Source organism: Pomacea canaliculata, linkage group LG6 (assembly GCF_003073045.1).
Source record: "Pomacea canaliculata isolate SZHN2017 linkage group LG6, ASM307304v1, whole genome shotgun sequence".
In the NCBI taxonomy this organism is placed as follows: Eukaryota; Metazoa; Mollusca; class Gastropoda; order Architaenioglossa; family Ampullariidae; genus Pomacea; species Pomacea canaliculata.
In genome coordinates this window covers 28,000,017-28,022,635 of record NC_037595.1, presented here as the reverse complement: position 1 = coordinate 28,022,635, position 22,619 = coordinate 28,000,017, and the positions used below count along the sequence as shown (strand labels likewise).

The following is a 22,619-nucleotide window of genomic DNA, read 5'->3' as shown; positions in this document are numbered from 1 at the left end:
AGTATCTAATGTAAACGTTTACGATATATATTATATAGTCAGAGATGATGGCGAGCGTGAGTGGAGAGTCGCCGAGGACAGGGGTCACGTGAGTCACTGAGGTGTAGTAAATGTTTTAACAGGGATGTTTTCAACGGTAGAAGAGTTTTGACACCTAGGGTAAAGTGGATCACTGTTGCAATTGGGATTGGTAACCTTAGAGCACCAAGGGAGAATGACAAAGTGATTCTCTCTGTTAGATGGACTCCCTATTACTTGAGCATCCATCGTCAGTTTGTTGAATCGATTTTGATCGTTACCGTATACTGCTATTGGTGGGACAAGCAGTATATGCAGTCAGTGGCTTATCAAATTTTTTTCGAGACATTGTCCATAGGTGTCTGTGGGGTTGGTTACTTTTGCCGAAATCAGAAAGTTTGACCGTTCACTCGACAAGGTGGAATTTGCTTGATGTTTCATGCGTGACGACGCGTGCAAAAAGGGTTTCTTTTGTATGTTTCCGTCCTTGTCTCTTAGATCCAGTGACATGCTTAGGCACTCCTTTAATTTCCTTTGCCGTTTTTGGAGATAAGAAATGGCACTGGCTGTCTTGGAAATTTACCAATTAAAGATCTATTTGGTTGCACCAACGATTAAGTGATCTGAGACTAAAGACACTTACCATGAATACGGAGAAATTAAAGATAATTTTCATGAATATGCTTTGAATTATACCTTCGTCATCTTTTGTGTGTGGGGTATGTGTGATGTTGCCCTTAAATTACAAAGGTTGCTGCTAATAATGAAAATTTTTTAATTGTTCGTCGATGAGTTTTTGAACTTTTTCGCCTCAGGTAATCGCGGGCTTGTCACCGTGCATTATGGGCGGACTCTATTTGATCATTTTCTCTTCCAAGTGTTTCCTAAATAGTTATTAAACAACTATAGCTTTCTGTAAACACTTAAGAATAATTATGCGTCAGGTGAGAAGATAAACATAACACACCTGAAGACAACCAGAAAATGTCACTAGTAAATTCTGTCTTGAAGAATGAACTGAAGCCAACTATTAAAATATATTGTTAAAGCATCTGCGTATGGGAAAGGTAGACAGTTGAGTGGTAATAATTGATGGAAAAAAATATATTCCTCTTTACAGAATAATAAGTTATTGACATAAGAGCATCGTCTTCACGAAAAGAATATAAATGAAATTAGCTAATTAATTAAGAGGGAAGAATGTAGATTACCCACAACACGCCCATGCTATGGTCACTATTTTACAAGACCCTAAAAAATTAAGTTGATATTAAGTGGTGGATGGAGGCAGGACGAAAGAGTCACGAGAGGAAACAAGACTTGACTGAGACTTGTTATCTTGGAGACTGAGGTATATGATAGAGACTGAGGTATAGTGATAGAGACTAGGTATAGTGATGAGACTGAGGTATAGTTATAAGACTGAGGTATAGATAGAGACTGAGGTAGTGCTGCGGTTAGTGATAAGACTGAGGTATAGTGATTAGAGACTGAGGTATAGTGATAGACTGAGTATAGTCGATAGAGACTCTGAGTAACTAGTGTGATAGAGACTTATAGGTATGTGGACTGAGGTATAGTGATAGTGATACAGATGAGGTATAGGTGACTGAGGTTAGTGTACAGGATACTGAGTAGAGTGATAGACTGAGGGGTATACAGACTGAGGTTATAGTGACAGATGTAGGGTATGTGAGCTGAGGTAAGTGATGAGTATATAGTACAGACTGGGTAGGTATAGTGATGAGTATGTGATAGGACTGAGGTATAGTGATGAGATATAGGGATATGGTATAGTGATCTGGGTATGGGATACAACTGAGTATAGGAGGTAAGTGAATACTGAGTTAGTAGTGACTGAGGTATAGTGACTGAGGTATAGTGATTCAGATTGAGGTAGAGTGATACAGACTGAGGTATAGGGAGAGAGACTGAGGTATAGTGACTGAGGTATAGGGATACAGACTGAGGTATAGTGATAGAGACTGAGGTATAGTGATACAGACTGAGGTATAGGGATACAGACTGACGTATAGTGATAGAGACTGAGGTATAGGAATACAGACTGAGGTATAGTGACCGAGGTATCTCTTTAGCCTCTTGTCACTCTGTAATCTATGAACTTGACCACCTACTTGTTTTAGCAAGTCGTCTGCCCTGAGGCCCATGCTGGCTCTCAAAGGTCCTGAGTTCACGTCCAATTTGAAATTTGAAGGCAACACAGATGAGAGCAGAGCACAGGCCTGGCACTGAAGAAACGAAGGAGACAGCAGTCAGTGACATGAAGGGAACAAGATGGAGGATGACACACACACACACACAGACAAACACAGAGAGAGAGAGAGAGAGAGAGAGAGAAAGAGACAACCACACACACAGAGAGACAAACACACACAGAGAGACAAACACACACAAACACACAGAGAGACAAACACATCTCATCACCACGCGACATCGTGATGCGCATAGATCCAGAATCTAATGTACACAACATGTAGCAACGTACGTGGTTTGTAAATAATAAATGGAAAACTGCATGGTCCACACTGGTCCACAATGCTAGAACAGATAAAGTGTTAGTCAAGGAGGTACAAAATCTTGTGCAGTCAAAAATTTAAAGCAAGTTGAAAGAATAGGAGACAGAAGCCGATGTCTAGTGTAAAAATGGCGCAGCTCGAGCACTGAAGAAAACTCCAAAACAAAGGCGAAATACTAGCAAACATCACAGATGAGTATGCGACAACAAACATCACAAATAAATAGAGACAACAAACATCACAAATGAGTAAGCGACAACAACATCAAAGATGAGTAGGAAAAGCAAAACTCGCCGTTGATCCACAGACGAGACAGAAAGAGCCGGTACCCGCCAGACAGTAAAACAAGGACATCACTCTCCTCATGAAAACGAGAGTACAATCTTTGTTCGCAATGGATTTCCTGTGTTTGCTTTAGTTATTAAATTGTCATCATTAACGTTATACGACTTGGGTTCTTCGCTTTCATTGCTTAAAACGTTGCCATAAAAAGAAGTGATTGAGAAGTTCTTCTGTGAAGGCTTTAACTATTTTTCGTGATTTAGACATTCAAAGGAGCTCTCTACAGTAGAAGAGTAATTTTCTTCTGGGTTTGCAAGTGGCAGGTGAGAATGCGATGGTTTGAAGATTATATTTTTAGAAATTAAGCATTAGGTACTCATATTTTGGGGAATTATAATTTCAAAATGAACTTAACCTATCACCAGAGAAAAAAATTTGACATCGTGCTGTCCTTAACGGGTGGCTGGAAATTGCCGCAAGAGGCATTAAAAAAAGTCGATCTAACGGTCATTATTGAAACAAGATTTTGAACAGTTGTTCATCCTTTTCTTATGCTGTCTTGTCTTGGTTTTCTCTTAAAGCGCTAAGTAGTATCGTTCATTCATCATCATCTATCATCATCATCATCAATCAAATCAATCAATCATCAACCAATCAATCAATCAATTCCAATGATCAATTCATCCATCAATCATCAATCATCATGATCATTATTATTATTTCAGGCATGACATACCTGGTAGGAATGCTCATAACGACAAGCAGTGTATAATGATTGTTTCTCATATAGGGCTATTATCCTGCTGTTATCTGAGATAGTTATTTTTCTTTGGTCTTTTTATGATTGTCTCAAAGCTTTATTTTTTTCTTTCTTTAAAAATATACATAACTGTGACTCACTTGTCCATGTGGACCATGTAAAAGATACAAAGTATTATTTTTGTTGGCAGCTGTTAAAAATCACAGGGTGTGTGTGCTTTGTCTGCTGATAAAGACGGTAGGCACTGCAGGACAGCAAGCATTGGCTGGCTGCACGACTGTTTGTTGTTTTCTCAAGGAAGAAAGCAATCTGACATCACAGGGTGAACATAGTGCACGTCACGTGCACTAACTGCCATTGGAAAGGTGTTCATACTGTGCGGTTGTCTCTCTGGAACTGCTTGACAGCATGTTCAGTGTGATGTGAAGAACATCCGTTAATGACATTTCAACTGTTGGAGCAGCCTTTATCATTCAATGACAGGGAACAGATCCAACAGAAAGCGTGAACAAGACCATCGTTATCACGTGCAAACTGCACACTCCACCGTGGACAGTGACTGACGACAAGAGTCTGATCTTTGTTGTGACACAAAAGCACTCACCACTTGTGTTAACCAACATTAACCTGCCATAAAGACCACGTAGAAATTTAGACAAATCCGGTGCGCCTCCATATCTTCCTGATTTTCATCACAATGATCTTTTGCCAGTTTGTCGCTGTTCTTTCTTGTAAGGGATTCTCACATTTTCAGCACAAAAAAGTCGTCTGCGGTCCATCTCCATCGCAAGCTGCAGACGTATAGACGCCGCAGTTAGGTGGCATAGTACCAAACACACATACTTCTTCATGCGGCAGCGCACGATCCTGTACACGAACACACCACGCAGAGGAGGATGAAGTGCCCGTGAGTCACTGGCCCGATTTTCCTACAACATCGACGCTCGTCGCCTGGTTTGAAATGTACAGAAGTTTCTACTTCAAAGGTTGCCATGGCTACATGGTAAGACTAAGTCATCTCTCTCTCTCATTCATCTTTCTCCAAGATGGCGGCACAGACCAAACTCCCATTAGACCATCTTGAATAACAGTGTAGACAGACGTGTTTATCCAGGAAATGTTGGGACTGTAAAGACATAGGCGGAGCAAACCTAGAGATTGGGATTTAACTGGAAAACATTGGTAACAGATGCGCACAAGTTATTATTGGTTACTTATTTGTTACTTATTTGTTAGTTATTTGTCACCTTATACGACATGAGGATCAGACACACAAGATGGCGGTAAGTCTCACCCACGTTAATATGATCACCACGGTGCCGACTTGTGGCACGAACTACACTGCAAATTGGTAGCTATAGACTCAGGTCCTAGGTTTCGTGTTTCGGAAGACATAACACGTGATAATTATGACAGTTATGCTGGGAAAATTAGCATTGAGCTAATAAACCGTACAACACTATCTGGCAGCCTGGCACTTCGTGCTTCACCAACGGTACAACGGGAAATAAAAACCAAGGGCTTCGTTGCATAATGGACAAACTAAGGTCACCTCCCTGTATTAATCCTTCAGTTATTAGCTACAATGAATCTGTTTTAGTCCACATGCTGACAATACCGGCTTTAGAGGTTAGAGCTTCACATTATTATCGACCAGAACATCATTGGCCATCATCATCTTTATAATCGCACTAGATGAGTGCACTGAACCTGTGCTTCTCCTTGCAGTTCAATTGAGACTAAAGGACGGGGGAGCTCGTGCCGCTGCAGCAGTTCGGTCTGCCGTGTGACGTCGACGCGCCGAGCCCTCAACTCCAGCGTCATCCGGGTCTTCAAGTATGTGTGCTCCCCATCTCCTACACCACCACCCTTCAACCTAACTTTTCCATCCCCAGCCTTTTGTTACCACAACCTTTGACCCAGTCTCAGAATTTGAAGTGCCACATCTTTCTATTGCTGATAGTGTATTTTTAGTGTTTATCCTATCTTTCCACTTAGAGACAACAAAGTTATGGGTGGGTACGTGAAGAACTTTGTACTCCTAAGGTTAAATGTTCATGCAAAACCACCATGCAGTACTAATTATTCTTGACTGCACCAACTTTCAGTGTATCTCCAGGATAACTAGATAAGTTAAAGACTTTACTGAAACTGCAATAAAAATTCGGAGAAAAGCCTTTAACAAAACATAATGCCACCTGACTTGAATAAAGTTTCCGGAGTTCTGTCGAGCCTTCTCTTTAAGTAAAATACTTAAATATAAACTGCAGAAAACCGTTCACAACTCTCAAGTTAACCCTAACCCCTCCTCAGGATGCACGTACTGGCACCTCATGCGAGGTATGGCGACAGCCGTAGAGGCTGGTAACATGCGGGGACTCGCCTACCCTGCAATGTGGACGCGGCAATCACACGTGGATGATGATAAATGTACATCATCAAAGAGCATCGTGTGGACACCTCTACAACATCCCGACCGGCTGTTGCCAGGCTGCTTGACGAGTGGAACCTATGTTCGTGGAATATTTGCCATGGCAACGTGTCCAACGTGTCATTGGGCGGCCAGGTGGCTGAAGCTAGAGACATAGCTCTCACGTGCAACGGCGACCCACGGTGAGTACGTGACGGACCACCTCTGCAAAAGTAGCAATAGAAGACGTAGGAGAGGTAGAATTGGTAGTTGTTAGAGAAGTCGCAGTAGGGGATTGGAGCTGGACGATGGGTTCAAGAAGCAGAAAAAGGAATTACAATTCTCCTGCATTTTATCGTCAAACTTGACTGGAAGCCCCGAGGAAGTGGGCACTGGGTGACAGTTATCACGTAATTCGTACCATCCAGGTTATTATAACTGTGCACGTAAAACTTTACCTACAATGTTCTCACTTCAAAGGTCGGCACACAGCTCACGATCCCTCCCCATTCCCCACACAAAGACTTAACGACACGTGTCCATGAATCTAAGTACAACAAGAAAGGATTTAACAGACATATAAATAATGCTAAATACATACATATGACATTCTGACTCATCAAGAGTGCCAGTACTATCTCCACTCTCCGTATTTCCAATAACATTACAAGCTCCCTTTACAGGTTGTGCCATCTGAACTTTGACCAAGTGACCCTGGCTGGGTCACACAACGCTGGCTCAGGCTTTGATGGTGGCTTCGGACCTCTGGTGGACTGCTGGCGCGAATCAGAACTTGTCTGTACTGGAGCTAGCTAACGGCTTGGAGTTCGATACTGGACGTGGACACCAGCTGGCAGCCCTGTGGGCTCCTCGGCACCTCTCATAACATCTTGTGCGGGGGGCCAGTCTGCAAAATGCTTAAGCAGGTAACAACAAGCAAAGAATCGTAGCAATAAAACGTTTGCTTAAACCGAACGGATAAAAACATTCTAGCAAAGTTTCAAATTCTAATTACCTTTTAGCAGTGTTTTAATTAGTGTTCTACTTGTCATGATTTCAATAAGTTACGACAAAGTCGCATACTGCAGCTTCCATTTTTTTGTTTATCATTTTTGATACCACTTGCAACCTGACATTTACTAATACAACAACTTTGGTTTTGAAGTTTACTTGAACCTGAATAAGAGAAATTTAGCGTAACCCTAACCCTGACGAGTTAGTATGTTCGTAGTTTGTCAATAATTACAGCATCATATTGCTCGTTTAGAATCTTGAGTCATTATATCATTACTACTATCATTGCGCCTTTGGAATCTTGAGTGTCTCTGATGAACTTTTCAAATTTGCATTAATGTTCTGCATATTCTTATTTCTTTTCCAATGTTATTTTTTTCTTTCTTGATCTATGTTATTGTTTCTTCTTGAGATATATTTGTTATGGCTTGTCTTGATATATGTTTGTTGCTGTTTCTGTCTCAATAAATTTGTGACAGGTCAAACAGTTTCTGCAAGAAAATAGACAGGAAGTCGTTGCCATCAACTTTAACCACGAGATGCAAGACATGGACAGAGTTATGCCAGCTTTACTGCGTCAAGTGACCTCCCAGCTGGGTGTTTATGTCAACACCGGGTATCGTGATGGAGGCACCTGGCCTACCCTGGGGCAGGCTGTTCTATCCAATAAACGTCTCTTCGTTTTTATCGACAAGCGCGTGGCTCAGTTTCCAGAGTACGCCACCGCCAAGTGGATTCACTCTGAAGACTTGCTGAAGAGTACCTGGCGATCGGACACTGCTGTTACAGGTGAGCTACCAATCACCATTCAGAGACAGGACACCTCGTCCCAGAGTTAAACATCCACTGAAGCAACATACAGCGAAAAACATAACACAAAACAGTATGGCCGAGATCACAGCTCTTAATCATTAAAGTAAGCCAAAAGAAGTATGTAATTACACAAAACTTGGCGTCTCACATAACTGGTGATTTTTTTTTAGAGGAAGCTCCTGGCATGTCATGTGACTTTTGGCTTTGTAACCAGCGACTGACTGTCAAGCGGTGCTGCGGGCTGTGGATGTCCAGTGTCAACAGAAGGCTCGGGAGCCCATCTTGGAAGTATCTGTGTTTGGTTCTTCTTTGATCTGCGTGTCCTCCATAGCCAAGGCCTGCCAACCGCTGCTTCACCAAGTCGCTCGTGCATGTGCCACCACAGACATGCGCAGAACAAGCGCCCAACGTCTTGCTGCATCTGACTATCCGGAGATGGCGCCTCTGATCGCCAGTCAGTGGGTGTCAGCAGCTTTTCACCAAAACCTGCGCAATCTGGCCCAGCTGTCAAGCCACGTGTGTCAGGTGTCGGTGGATGCTGTCACGTGGGACGGTGACACAAGTGACACATACTTCTTCTCCGGCGACCGCGTGCTTACCTACAGCTGGCAGACCGGCCTACAAAAGTCTGCTGGGTAAGGATCAAAGGTCAATACTTTTCCACTGACCTGTCATTTTTTCTAGACAGGTACTTGAGTTGAAGCATTACATCATGTAAACAAGTGTTTACGCATCACTACCTGGATGCATGACAACTTTAGAAGTGAGTGGTACAAATCACAGACCACGAAGGGCGGGGCAGGATACGGAGACCGTTAGCCATCTATCTCACCTGTCAATAGCACAAGAAACAAAGCAGAAAACCACAAACAATCCAGAACACAGAGGAACTAAAGGAAGATGTAGATCCGCAAGCCGATAAGGATAAAACCAGAAGCTGACATGTACCCCACTGCCCACTGGACATTCATTGTATTCAAGAATATAATTCGTGTTTTGATGTTGTAAAGCTTCTCCGACTGACAAGTTTATTAAACATGAATTTTCCCTTCTTTATAAAGCAGGACATCGTCAGACCTCCGACTTCCGGCCAACGTCGATGCTGCCTTTCTGTCTACTAGTGGCCTTGTCTGCGTCACTAGCGGATGTGACGTTACATGTCGACACAAGCTTACATCCGGTTCTGTGAATGTCACGAATCTCAAGGACATGGGGTTACCTTGCCATGTCAACGCGGCATTCACTAAAGGGAACAATACTTTTTTTTTTAAAGGTATTTCACTCTCTTAAAAAGTTTTCGTCAAAATCAACTAATAACTAACCTCTGCCTCATTGCCCCTTGCTCTCTGCATTCTCACTGACATGGACTCCTTTTGATGTCCCCGCCATTAGAGGCACCAGCTTTTTTTTTAAACCGTTTCCTTGCCCCATTCATCAAGTACAGATATTTTCTAGAAGCTGTAGCAAGACCCTGTCACGTAGCAGACTAGTGCAATTAAATTCAAAGATGTAGAAGAGATCATCTTTCGCTTTGCAGAATGCCAGTACTGGAGGTCATCTCAAAATGTCTCTGACATTGGTCCTCGACCAGTCACTGACTTCGGACCATTGCCCTGCAACCTGACTGCGGCCTTTGTGGACCGGAATGGTATTTCGACTTATTTCTTCAAGGGTGGGAACTATTGGAACTACACAGAGGAGAGTGGCTTATCCGGCCCAGCTGATATTCTGGATAACTGGTCCCTTGACCTTGTGCACTGTTCCCCTTTCAGGCTCTAGCTGGAAACTCAAAAGCTTATTGAAAAAAATATCGTGGAAAGAGTCTTGTGGAATGTGCACGCAGCTTGAATACTGTACTTGGAAATGTTGCTTTTTGTTTTGTCTTTAGAGTAGACTGTCAAAGATGACACATGTACCGATGTTTATGAATTAAACGTTTCTTTGACACGATGTGTCATGAATGTCAAGACACCTTCTGTGTATATCCAGCTGCAGTTACAGACTGTAGGGTTTAGGGTTAACATCAAAGTAATAAGACTTAAACTCTTTCTGAATAAAGTGATTACAAACACACAACCTATCGCGTCGTTTTACAGAACAAATCCTCTAAGTAGTATAAACCACAACACTAGAAATTTGCTGTGTGTTTGAAAACTGATGGCACATTGGCCTCTGATGAAAATGTCTTTTGTAATTTACACTTAGGTATTCATATTCACACTGAGGTTTTTATATTTCAACTTAAGCATTCATGTACACTTCATAGTTCAAGTTAATGGACAAAGTGGAATTAAAATCTTTTACTACAGTCTCTTTGTGTACGACGGCTGAAGAGTTTATTCACATACCAAAAGGACGTCCGACAACACCGACTGCTTTATCTCTCTAGCACATTGGAATAACAAAACACATTTAAAGAATATTGGAATGTATGGGACTGTTTATCTGATGGAAGGATGTGAAAATGATATTTAGTCGGAATTCCACAACTGTCTTTGTCTGTCTTTACTGTTAGTTTGTGAGTCTGCTACCATCCCACAAAGTGAAGACCCGTCTTTCTCCTATGTTTGGTTTACTCCGCTCTCCATATTTTTATTCCATTTTCTTCCTTTAAACGCACACCCTACATCCATCCACCAGTGGATATCCCTAGCCGTTCCCGACACCTTAGTGTGATTAACTTTTATTTAATTCATGGTACTAATTATGAGCCACATGTTCAATACAGCAAATTCCATCTTTAGTCTCTGTCTTTCCGAGCATATCTACTAATTGAAGGCATTCGTCTTCAGTACCAACAATTTACTGTTTCCATGTCATTAATGACTAAAACCACAGATGATGAGAGAAATAAGTTCCACCTCGATCGTTCAGGGAAGTTTCGAGCATTGTTCACACAGCTAACTACGAGCGTTGTCATTACACTGGTGAGGGGCCAGCTCTTTGATACATTCCTCCCACCCCACCACGTGCTACCCGTTTGATACATTCCTCCCACCCCACCCTGTGCTCTGTTCATACACGTTATTAGAAGACCTACAGATTTCTCTAAAACAACAAAGAATATTTATGCTTAAGCTGAAGATAAACATAATAATCTAGGAAATGTCACAGGTAGATTCTTTGTTTAAAGAATGAAATGGAAGTTAAAAATTTATTCTGCAGATGGTAAATATTTAAAATCTTTTTTTTTTAATTGTTCGAGTATCTATGTGTGATAAAGATGCACAGTTGATAGTAAAAAAGGCTGAGAGAAAAATATTTCTTTTCTTAAAATAAATAAATAATTATTTTTCAGAATATATTCTTTAAGAACAAGAAAAAAACATGTAGGCGAAAAGCTAATAAAAATAACTGGATGATAAGTGTAGATTAAACTCCGACATGTCTCCCCGCCTTTATCAATATTTTACAAGACCGTTTGAGCAAGTAGGTATAAGAGTTGGGATCGAGGTCCTAAGACTAAGAGACACAAGAGAAAATAAAGGCATTAGACATGCGATCTTCTGAGGTGTAGTGATAGAGTCTGAGGTGTAGTGATACAGTCTGAGGTGTAGTGATACAGACTGAGGTGTAGTGATAGAGTCTGAGGTGTAGTGATACAGACTGAGGTGTAGTGATACAGACTGAGGTGTAGTGATAGAGTCTGAGGTGTAGTGATGCACACTGAGGTGTAGTGACAAGCTCCATCACACACAGCCGTTAACGACAAGAGATTCAAAACGATCGTTGAACAAAGAAAAACAGTACAAAATGTTTAACTGGACCGACCTGGAATTTTGAATGTCCATTTTGAAGTGAAGTAGTGTACGTCACTCGGGACCACCATCAGCTCTTTCCTGTTAAATTTAGACAAGAGCAAACACCATGCAGTGAGAAATAGGTACAACTGAACCTGCAATTAAAACAGATAACTTTCTACAGCAAATAACCTATAATTTTTAAAGGAAAACGAAATATTTGTTCAGGTTTCATTGCGAGCAGCGTTTGTAAGCGATAAACATGCAAAATACAAATATTCACTTTTCTCCCTTGATGCTGGAATGGAATGTTTTACAAAGTTATCCCATGTATAAAGAACAATAATGTACATCATACTCTTTGTTTGTGTAATTTTTACTCAAGGAAATCAATATTTCGGAACAGACGAGAGTATCAACAAGCCAAAGTTCCAAAACATCTCTTTGATTACAGAGATACATGCTGGTACATATGTCAGTCAGGCAACAGTTGTAAATCAACAGAAAGTCGCACTCTCTAGAGATGATGAGAATCGGGATGTTATTTCAAACAGCGTCGAACCTCGTATTTATTCTTCAACACACAAGAGCAGTGATGCTCTACCTGAAAAAATTTCTAGAAGGACCGCAGAGTATCCCGACACAGATGTGATGGAGGTGACAGAAAGCGAACTGGCATCCTACGGATCCACAGGGCGCACGCTGGAGGAATGGGGTTACACTGGGTCAGAGGTCACAAATATTAAGTCCTACATAGAGCAAACAGGACCAGGAAACTTTCGTATAAACATCCAGGCTTGCCAAGGTTCGCTAAAGACTGAGACCATATCCGCCAGTGAGGGGATGGTGGAGGTTGTCGTTGGAGAAAACAACACTGGTGCACTATTGTGTTTGTGGAAAATTGCTGTGCCTGAGGGAAAGTTCATGACTGTCGTGTTTGACCGGTATCAAAGTGGGGACCAGTTATTGTGTAAACTTTTCTTCTTTCTATACATTTTTGATCACGACAATAATTCTATCGCATCTTGGTGTGGTCTCAGTGGCCTTCTACCGCCAGTCGCCTATTCATTGACCAATGAGCTACTCTTTTTGTTTTCAAACTATTGGCAGAAAATGCTAATTGCACCATTCGAAATTAAATTTCGCTTCAATACGACAGTTGAAAACTGGAGGCGACATCTGATTGTCGTGAATACCACATCAAAATCGGGGTACGTGGCCTCCCCAGGTTACGATGGGACGATGGAGTACCCGAACTACTTTAACGGTTCTGCGATCATCACCCCGCCCACAGGACATACGGTAATGATTAGCTTTCCTCGAATAGACATTTCCTACAGTGAGGGCTGTTTATTTGACTATTTAAGACTTACCCAAGTTGACACTGATATAGAAACCGAAGTGTGGAGAAAATGTGGAGCTGTAAACATCACGCCTCGAGTTTTTAACTCTTCACTGCGCCTTGTGTTTGTGTCGGACTCTATGTCGGTTAAAACTGGATTCAAAATGTTATTTTCGTTTCATCCCTATGTAGAAACTCCAGAAGAGGTAGAAGCTGGTGTTTTCAACTGCTCTGTTCGATACTTCCACACGTTCAAAGATCACGTGCACTGTAACATGGACAAAGAATGTGAAGGTGGAGAAGATGAAGTATCATGTCCTTACACTAATCCAAGCTGTGGTGAGGGTTTGATAGACGGTGAAAACAAGTGTTACAGGTTTGAGAATAAAACAAAAAATATTACCTGGAAAAATGCATTTAGTATCTGCCACTCATACGGACAGCAGCTGGTCACACTGAAAACACCACAGGAGTGGAGAGACTTTCAGAGAATTCTAGATTACGGCAAGAGGTCAACTTACCTGTACATTGGTCTCTATGGTGCACACGTTTCAGACTTAGAACTCATGTATACAAATGTTCTTCAGTGGATTGATGGAACCATGGCACATTACATTCAGGTTGAACAACCGCTTTCTTACATTGAATCACCTGTGTGTTTTGTTATACAATATGGTTACACTGCAACACTTTCTTTCGTCAAATGTCACGAGAACTACAGTGTCAAAATTTTATGCGAGTCTTCAAAGAACAGTAAAACAGGAGGACTACTAAGGTTTCCTACTTTTACTGCTATAAATGAGACTGACATACCCGACGGTAAACAAAATGTTTCGTTTGTGAAGTGCTCAAACAAACAGATATCAGTCGACTTCCTGTCGTGTGACACAAAAAGTAACTGTGATGTCCAGCACTACATTTCTTTTTGTGAGATCCCTGGTAAACAACGGGTACACATGTTTAAGTGCGACAACACACAGATGATTCCCTACACTCTTGTCTGTGACTACAGGTCCGACTGTGTAGATGGCTCTGACGAGAAATTTTGCAAGTTTCCTGAGTGCGAAGAATTTGCATGCAAAAACAAACAGTGTTTACACCAGTACCATGTCTGTGACGGTATTCAACACTGCCGAGACCGTTCTGACGAATATTGTTTGACTAGTTCGCTTAATATAAAATCTACATTAGCTCCTCCAGCAATCGTCAACCTAGTGTCTCAGACACAGTTAGCCTTCACTCCGCTCAACGTCTCCGAGTCTTGTCCCGACACTCATTTCCGCTGTAGTGATGAAGACTACTGTCTTCCTGTCTTCATGCGCTGTAACGGTGTGTACGACTGTGCAGGTGGAGAGGACGAGACTAACTGCGAGACTTACACGTGTCCTGGTCTGTACCGCTGTTACTCTTCCACCGTCTGCTTGCATCCCTCGCACGTGTGTGACGGCGTGTTCCAGTGTCCGCAGCAGGACGACGAGAGGTTCTGTCACCTGACCTGTCCTGTAGATAGTTGTACATGTCAGGGTCACGCTTTTGTGTGCTCTACAGTATTCAACGTGAGTGAGTACCCGGATATCAGGTATTTAGATGCCAGTGGAACCGGTCTGACTTATGAGAGCGTGGAGAACAGTGTCTATCTTACACGTCTTATTCTTAGAAGCTGTCGACTAATATCTTTATCAGAATTACTTTTACCAAATTTACAAATCTTAGACCTTGAAGACAATTTGTTGACATCCATAGAAATGTCCGTCTTTCTGGGTTTGGCGAATCTACGATATCTGAGGTTGGCTAAAAACCCAGTGACTTCCCTCATTCCTACACAATTAGCGACACTTCATAAAACTCTCATACACGTCGATCTGTCTTATTCTCACTTGGAGACTTATGATAACGAGCGACTTCAAAATTTCCCAACAATAAAATATCTTAATCTTTCAGGTTCACCACTCAGGTCTTTAGTAGGAAATGCCTTTAACGTAACGCCGGCCATTGAGAGCTTGGATGTGAGAGGTTGTCCAGTGGAGTCTTTCTCTCAAAGCGTTCTCAAAGACTTGAAGTCGCTGCTTGTAATGTACTCGGACAACTATAAGTTATGTTGCAGGGACGTTTTGCCGGAACAGTTAAACACCAGAAGCTGTTTTACGACAATGGATGAAATATCTTCCTGTGAAGACCTTTTACAATCTAACGTCTACCGCGTATTTCTGTGTCTTTCTCTGCCTTAGCCCTGGTGGCAACGCGGGAGCTTTGTGTCCAGGTTCTGTCTGAACAACCAGGCGAGCTACAGTGTCTTCGTCATCAACCTAAACATTGCTGATTTTGTGATGGGCATTTACCTGGCCATCATCGGTGTAGCAGACCAGGTGTATCGAGGCAAGTACCTTTGGCACGACACCACATGGAAAACCAGTCCGGTGTGTCACGTGGCCGGCTTTCTGTGTCTGTTGTCAACCGAGGTGTCGGCCTTCATCATCTGCCTCATCACCTTGGACCGTTTTCTGGTTCTGCAGTTTCCTTTTAGCAGAGTTCGCTTTAATAAACATTCTGCTGCAATAGCGTGTTGCTCGGTGTGGATGGTTGGCCTCGTTCTGGCGGCTGTTCCTCTTCTTCCCGTGACGTCACACTGGGAATTCTACAGCCAGACCGGCATTTGTGTGCCGCTTCCGATAACGCGAAAGAGTTTCGGTGGACATGACTACTTGTTCGGTGTTGTCATAGTCGTAAACTTAGTCCTCTTCGTTCTTATCGCCGTCGGCCAGCTTATTATCTACTACACTGTCCGAGTGAATTCCCTGTCCACGTCGTCCAACAAAAACACCGCTGACCTGTCCGTGGCGCGCCGCCTGACCTCAGTCGTTGTGTCCAGTTTTCTCTGCTTCTTTCCTGTGGCTTTGTTGGGTGTGTTGGCCGCCTCAGGTACCCCCATTCCTGGTGAAGTAAACGTTGCCATGGTGATCTTTGTCTTACCTTTTAACGCTGCCCTCAACCCGTTCCTGTACACCTTCAACACGGTGATGGAGAAACGACGACGGGCCACAGAACTGCGGCTGTTGAAGCGCCTCGAGTCCAGAGGTCACAGTGAAGTCTTCTCGCTTCACAACACTAGGCAGGTAAAAGCTACCGACGTTGGCGACTACAGGTAGATTGTATTGATGCTAAGCAGGAGATTTATCGAGGAATGAGTTTTTACCTTTGATGTGGTCATGATTTATGTGATAAATATAATAAGTTAATAAAAAGAAATTGTGTCTTTGACCGACAATCATGACTGAAGACGTTTTTATTATGTCTATGTTTGGTTAGTTGTTAGTTACACTTGTTTCAGTAGGATAATGTCTACTTAGGCTTCTTTTGTGATTGAAGGGCATTGTTTTTGTCAATGGAACACTGTACAGTAAAGCTTATCTACATTTAAAACAACGAAATATTGACAAAGTCGTTTCATTTATTAGATAGATTGTCATTTTATTCTGACATTTGGTTATGATACAGACTATTTTTGAAGTATTTGAAGTTTTATTGAAGTACTAAAGAAATAAACTAAGCTTTAGATGAAGATGAATAACAAATATAATTAACATTGAGCACCAAACGTTTAGAGAAAAAACGAAATCTCTCAATCCATTTTCTTGTAATTACAAAGGCAAGCTAGATCCCGCCAAAGACAAACACAGTAAACAAAGAGAAAAAATTAACTTAGAGGATTAAATTCCTTTAAAATCTGTTAATCATTTTACACTGATTTTTACCATTCTTAATACTTAATAATTACTGCTTAATAAATCCATCAAAAACTTGTAAAAAAATTGAAAACTGAGGCAGACACTTCAACAGGTTAAGCACTCGACATCCGCTCACGTCTGCCGTGCTAATTAAAAAAATAATAATGAATAGTCTACCCGCACCCCACCGAAATCAGTCTACACCCTAGTTAAACTTTTATGGAGCAAACCTCCTTAGGTAAACAGATTTTTGGAAGGTTTACCAGGAATAACCTGTACAAAATCTGAAAAAAGCTGCAACATCTCATTAGTCTACAATTTTCGTCTTTACCTTTTGGAGACACACTTCAGTGACTAATGATCAGTTTGTTGGATACATTCTCGTCCATACAAATATACCTCAACATTTTTCATAGCCAGATATTCTCTTTTGACCACATCATACTGCTTTTTTGTCTCAGAAAGTTCCTCAATGGTGTAGTAGATGTTTTGCATCCTATAACTGAAAAGCCGACAGCATTCTTTAATCCAAGGGGCATAACGCGTCAGGTGAACTGCCCGCTAGGTGTCGCGAAATCTTCTGACATACGGGTATCTGCAAATATTCATTGGCCAGAGCAATTTTAGAAACCATTTAGTCGACTAAACAAATACCCTATATCAGGTAGTGGATCGGCATCACATTGATTAAGTTTAACTGCCGGTAGTCATGTCTTTAACATGATAGTTGCACTGTTAGCACGTGATGTCTTCTCAATAACACCTATCTTGATCATGGAGTTTAATAAACTTGTTAATAAACTTGTTTGATGATTTCAATCCGAGAACATGGTATAGAACGAGGCTGGAGGTAAACAGGCTGACACTTCTTATAAGTAAGTGAAAACTGCTCCGAATCTGTGCATTCAGGAAGATTAGTACGACAGAGGCCAGTCCTACATACCAGCTGCCTCTCCTGCTGTTCTGTCAGGTTTTTTTTTTACCATGATCAGATGGATCTTTCGTGGTTATCAAAAGTATAGAAATCTTCAGATAAAATATAGAAATTTTCCAATTGAGCTATATCGTGAATCTCAATAGTCTTGACCGTCTCAGAGTAGTCGGGTCGTCTCTCCACGTGAGCAGGTTTACATGTTACAGCCGTTTTTTTTAATCTCCTACCTGGATCTTTTTACTCGTTTTATTTATTTTTGCTCACTTCGTACGCTCTCGCAGTGCCATCTTCTGTTTATCTACCTGACAGGAACAACACAACAGTACTTTGTTTCCAATGGAAAAATCTCGGTCCTGTGTCTGTCTGTTGTAAGCCCTTGTACAATGTTGGACGTTTCGGCGGAGGTTTTTCTGGGCCTCAGCACAGGTGGCTTCCACACGTTAGGTCTACAAAATACTGTACAATGCTCTTTTACTTTACTTAGTAATGCTCCTCTTAATGTTTAGCCAAAATACAATTCGAATGAGGAAAATTCCAGGATTTCTTAAAGAACCTCACGGTAAGTAAATAACAGAGCAGGAAGAATTTGATCCCAGTTTCTAGGCTTTGGGAGTCTTCGAAGCAAGCTTTATAATGTTGTGTTGAATTTTCGTACCAGCCAGCAGCTTGTTTACTGGTTTCATGAGTTCTCTGACAAACTGTGTAAATATTTCCTTTGGAACGCCCTACCTCATCCGCATTTCCCAGAGCTCCTCAGCTATTCTTTCTGTTTCAGCTACTGGCAAAGCCATGGATCCTAGTAGCATATTCCATTGTCTACAATCACATGCATGTAACGGTTCTTGTGGTCCGACATGAGTGTATTCGACCCTACAAGATTGACTGCAAAGGGTTCATTCAGAAAATAAAGCTTTCAAAATAGTACTTTACCTACTCCTCTTTTCGGCAATGTTCATTGACAGACATTACAAACGACCAATGGCTAACCTCTGAAAGAATTCCTGGCCAATAATAATTTTCTTTGTGCCTAGATCTCCTGTAATTGGTGCATCATCAAAAACGTCTTCTTGTTTCTATATTATGGACGGAATTCTTTTCGAATGTAAGTTACCTAGCCACAGGACTGGATTTTGTCCCCATTTGTTTACATAATTTTGTAGTAAAAATAATTGAATATGGCAGACACAAATTAATTGGTGAAAAAAAACTGTCTGCACCGGACCCATTGAGTTATTATTTATATGCAACAATATCTGTGACTGGATTGTATAGCGCGTGATTTTTAAGATGTTAACACCAATGGGGACAGAGATCATTCCTGATGTTGACAAGTTTGGTTATTGAAGATAACCTGGAACCATCGTACAGTGCCTTAATTGTGCGTACCCCCCTAACAGAGAGGAGTGTGTTCTATAGCCCCTCGTGCCTTATTATCGAACTCAATAAAATTATGGTACAGATCTTTACCCCGTTGTCGGTGTTTCTTGGTTATTGAAGATCGGATCGATCGTGCTCAAACTATCCAATTGCCGACAGTACAAGTTCAAACTGATTGTTTGACTCCTTATACGAGCTTGAAATAACACGGCACCTTTAGAAGCCCACCACACCGAGAAAACAGCCTTTCTGTGAGGAAACAATATCGTTTGAGGTAAATCACCATGTCGGAACAAAGACAAACAATGCACCACATTGTCGTAAAAACATCCATGTCTCATTAGCTGTCAATACATTTCTCTAAGGACATCAGCGCTTCAGCTATTCCTTCAACTTCAAATACTGGCAAAGCCATGGCTTCTGAGTAGTCTACCATAACAAGCATGTAACGGTTCTCGCGTTCCGGCATGGGTGTGATCAGTCTTACAAGATCTGCTGCAACTCTTCGACAGCAATCCACCTATACACGTCCGTGGTAGGAGAGTAATTTTATTTTGCTTTCCTAGTTATGCCTTGAGAATGAAGCATAATTACGTACCCATATTTTGGCAATTATTATTAAATGGACTTAACCCGCTTATAAAGAAAGTAACTTTGCACTCGTGTTTCCCTTTTTAAAGTTCAGTAAGAATGATTGACAACGGTGAGCATACAAATCACCAGTTCATTAAAGCTTTGGTGTCTTGCATAAAGACCAGATCTTTATCTAAAGAGAATACGCTATAAAAGCTAAATAAATATAAATATTGCATTGAATTATGCACTCTTTATCTGTATGTCTGTGTGCGTCTGTGTGTGCGCGCTTCTGTGATGACATTTAAAAAATATGAAAGGCGCTGGTAAAAAGCTCTTTTGCACTATGCATCGTGCGCCGACCTGGACAACTAATTGTCTGAATGAAGTTTATGTGAATATACGAGTGTACCTGCAGCCATGGCTAGGATTAAAAGCGCGAAAGTCTAGACGCGCATTGGTCAAGGGGAGCGCACTCTAACGAAAGCAGAAGAAGCAGACGGCTTTGGCGGACATGATAGTCGAAGCAAGCTGATGTGTGCGTAAAGAGAAGAAGCTTAGAAGTCAGCGATTATGAAGTAGTTCCGTGACTAGCCAAGGTAACATTCGTAAACCTATTCGTTGCTTATTTTATTCTATTTCTATATTTTATTTCTGGCATTATCAACGATTTAATGTGTGGCGAAGTCAATGAATCGTGAGCTGGCCAAGTTAGGATGTGTGCGTGATGGATAGCTGTGTGGGGATCGGAAGATAAGGAAATATTATATATATAGAGAGAGAATTTATACGGGTGAATTTGTTAGGAATTATTTAGGGGGAGAACAAGAATCTACTGCCCAGACATGGTGAATATAAGCAGAGACGCTTCAACCGGCTGATCAGATCAGCGCTAGATCCAGACGACATCTCGTAACAATGTCAGCAAGTCCGTCTGCCCCAACCTGACGTCAGCAGAGACTGTAGGAGCTAAACCGGAGACTCATCGACGATTCGTGCGGAATCCCCAAACAGCGGGTGTCAAGGTGTTCCTCAAACGGATTATCTACGGCGGGCAAGAGTCAGGGCGGAAGAATACTCCTCTGGATGTAAACACAACGTAAGGGGAAGTAACCCTCCCTCGTCGAAGAATTCCTCCGCGTGTTGAACCACAGGACTGTGAGTCACTTCATGGAACTAAATACAGTAACTCACGGACCGAGTTCTGATGGTAAGTAACTCATGACTTTATTAGACTTGATAATATGAGAAGAGTGAGAAAATCATATTGCAACTTTTTGTGATTCATGTAGTTTACTCATTTGCAGAGGAGATTTATCACTAGGTTATAAGTGGTAGATAGCATCTTTTGTTCAGTAAAAGATTAAAGGTATACTCAAGGCTGTGATAAGGCTGTGGTGACGGTCGAGACTTTTAAAAATTATATTTAGTTACGATTGCAGTGTACGAGAGAAATACAGATGAAATAAATGAAACCACGAAATCTTTCCGAGACGGTTAGCAGACGAACGTGCGTGTGACGTTGGACCAAGATAGGCAGACAGTTTTGGTGATGATTGAACTCGTGATCGGTGGGAAACAAGGAAGCTAAGAGAAATAGCAAAAAGAAGAATTAAGCCAGTAATATGATATCTTTTACTACAATTACAGAAAACTCGCTGATATTTGTTGTATTGGGAAAGACAGAACGTTTATCAGTGCCTGTGTCTAAGTCTGTGTCTTGATTCAGTGTGCTCGGTCCTTGTGTAAATACTAACAGAGAATCACAGAGAGAAAAAGGAGAATAGACAGGGCAATAAAGAATATGGAAGTGCACCTAATGCTGCACAGGTACTCGACCGACCTGTTGACTGTGAAATAGAAATTGAAAAGGATCTACATAAGTCACCATTCCACAGCTGTCTTTATCTGTCACATGTGTGTCGTCTGTCTTCTTGAACTATCTGTCAGTTGGTGAGACAGCCACGAAATGAAGGCCCATCCTTGTATGTTTGGTTTACTCTGCCCTCTACATTTTTGTTCCCCTTTAGAAACAAACGTTATACCTATCCATTAATCAATCCAATTACCCGTGTAGGAGTTCTCGACAGCTCAGTATTATTTTTGTACAAAGAACTCGCATTCAATTCATGGTACTAATGATGAACTACATCAGGTTCAATACAACAGCATCCAGCTTCAGTCTGTCACTCCCAGTCGATGGATGGATGTCAGGCACACTTATTTGTTTAATTGCAACAAATTGATCTTCATGTTATTAGCGACTAAGAACAAAACTGACGAGTAGTCGACATCTCGAGGACAAAGTTTTGCCTCGCTTACTTACACAAGTTATTGAAGAGCGTTGTCACAGCAATTATGCATGGGCGCCTGTTGAAGCAAATTGTTTTCCAAGTCCAAAACCCTTATTAAAAGACCTAAAGTTTTCTATAAAACAACAAAAAAATATTTATGCCTAATGGGAAGGTAAACATCACCGAACTTACAGAGAGCTAGGAAAGTAGCTTCTATGCGGAAGAATGAAATAGAAGCGAAGCAATTATTCTGCAAATATTTGAAATAATACCTTTATTGTGAAAGCTTCTATGTATGAGGAAGACACACAATTAAGTATAAATAGAATATATAGAAATATATTTCTCTTCATAAAATACATAATTGTTTATTGTCAACGAACTTTGGAGATCTAGGAAATGTCACAAGTAGATTGTTTTGAAGAATGAAAGAAAAGCTAAATAATTATTCAGCAAATAGCAAATATCGAAAATAATTTTTTCATTGTTCAAGCGTATGTGTATGATAAAGATCCACAGTTGATGGAAAAAATAATTATCTTCCATCTTATCAAATACAAATTATTATTTTCCAGAGTATGTTCTTTATAAACAGAAATGAAAAATAAAAGAAATGAGCAATTAAAATTAAAGGATAAGAATGTTACATTAATTCTCCACACTTCCCCGCATCTATTAAAGTATAACGAGATGCAGTGCAAAGCAATGGTATAGGTGAGATCAAAGTATGTGGCGGAAGAGACACAAGAGGAAACAAAATCATTAGACTTGCCATCTTGAAGACTGAGGCGTAGTGATAC

The 22,619-nt window shown here is 41.2% G+C and overlaps 3 protein-coding genes across 4 annotated transcripts in view; all 3 read left to right on the top strand.

Moving 5' to 3' along the window:
• Positions 1-6,831: 6,831 nt before the first annotated feature.
• On the top strand, positions 6,832-9,910 carry LOC112566996. The gene is made up of 5 exons (XM_025243429.1): positions 6,832-6,933; positions 7,501-7,810; positions 8,049-8,469; positions 8,899-9,107; positions 9,372-9,910. Exons 1-5 carry the CDS (start codon positions 6,922-6,924, stop codon positions 9,611-9,613), a joined length of 1,194 nt encoding a protein of 397 aa, XP_025099214.1. The 5' UTR covers positions 6,832-6,921; the 3' UTR covers positions 9,614-9,910.
• Positions 9,911-14,232: 4,322 nt separating this feature from the next.
• LOC112566995 (relaxin receptor 2-like) lies at positions 14,233-16,062 on the top strand. Its single transcript, XM_025243428.1, has 3 exons — positions 14,233-14,476; positions 14,858-14,922; positions 15,145-16,062. The coding sequence occupies exons 1-3, from the start codon at positions 14,233-14,235 to the stop codon at positions 16,060-16,062; spliced, it is 1,227 nt and encodes a 408-aa protein (XP_025099213.1).
• A 3,945-nt stretch (positions 16,063-20,007) lies between these two features.
• The window catches only part of LOC112566226 (stomatin-like protein 1), a 77,432-nt gene continuing 74,820 nt past the window's right edge, over positions 20,008-22,619 (top strand). For both annotated transcript variants that reach the window (XM_025242271.1, XM_025242270.1), the window contains exons 1-2: positions 20,008-20,124; positions 20,332-20,735. In XM_025242271.1, coding sequence (XP_025098056.1) covers positions 20,696-20,735 — 40 coding nt within the window. In that variant the 5' untranslated portion in view covers positions 20,008-20,124; positions 20,332-20,695. The remainder of the gene's footprint in view (positions 20,125-20,331; positions 20,736-22,619) is intronic.

Bases quoted from the DNA above. Each gene is read 5' to 3' on its own strand.
- LOC112566996 (XM_025243429.1), top strand. The intron at 7,811-8,048 runs GTGAGCTACCAA...CTTTGTAACCAG, and splicing joins ATCGGACACTGCTGTTACAG to CGACTGACTGTCAAGCGGTG. The intron at 9,108-9,371 runs GTATTTCACTCT...TTCGCTTTGCAG, and splicing joins CAATACTTTTTTTTTTAAAG to AATGCCAGTACTGGAGGTCA.
- LOC112566995 (XM_025243428.1), top strand. From the start codon at position 14,233: ATGCGCTGTAACGGTGTGTACGACTGTGCAGGTGGAGAGGACGAGACT. The intron at 14,477-14,857 runs GTGAGTACCCGG...TTAATCTTTCAG, and splicing joins CTCTACAGTATTCAACGTGA to GTTCACCACTCAGGTCTTTA. The intron at 14,923-15,144 runs GTGAGAGGTTGT...TCTCTGCCTTAG, and splicing joins CGGCCATTGAGAGCTTGGAT to CCCTGGTGGCAACGCGGGAG.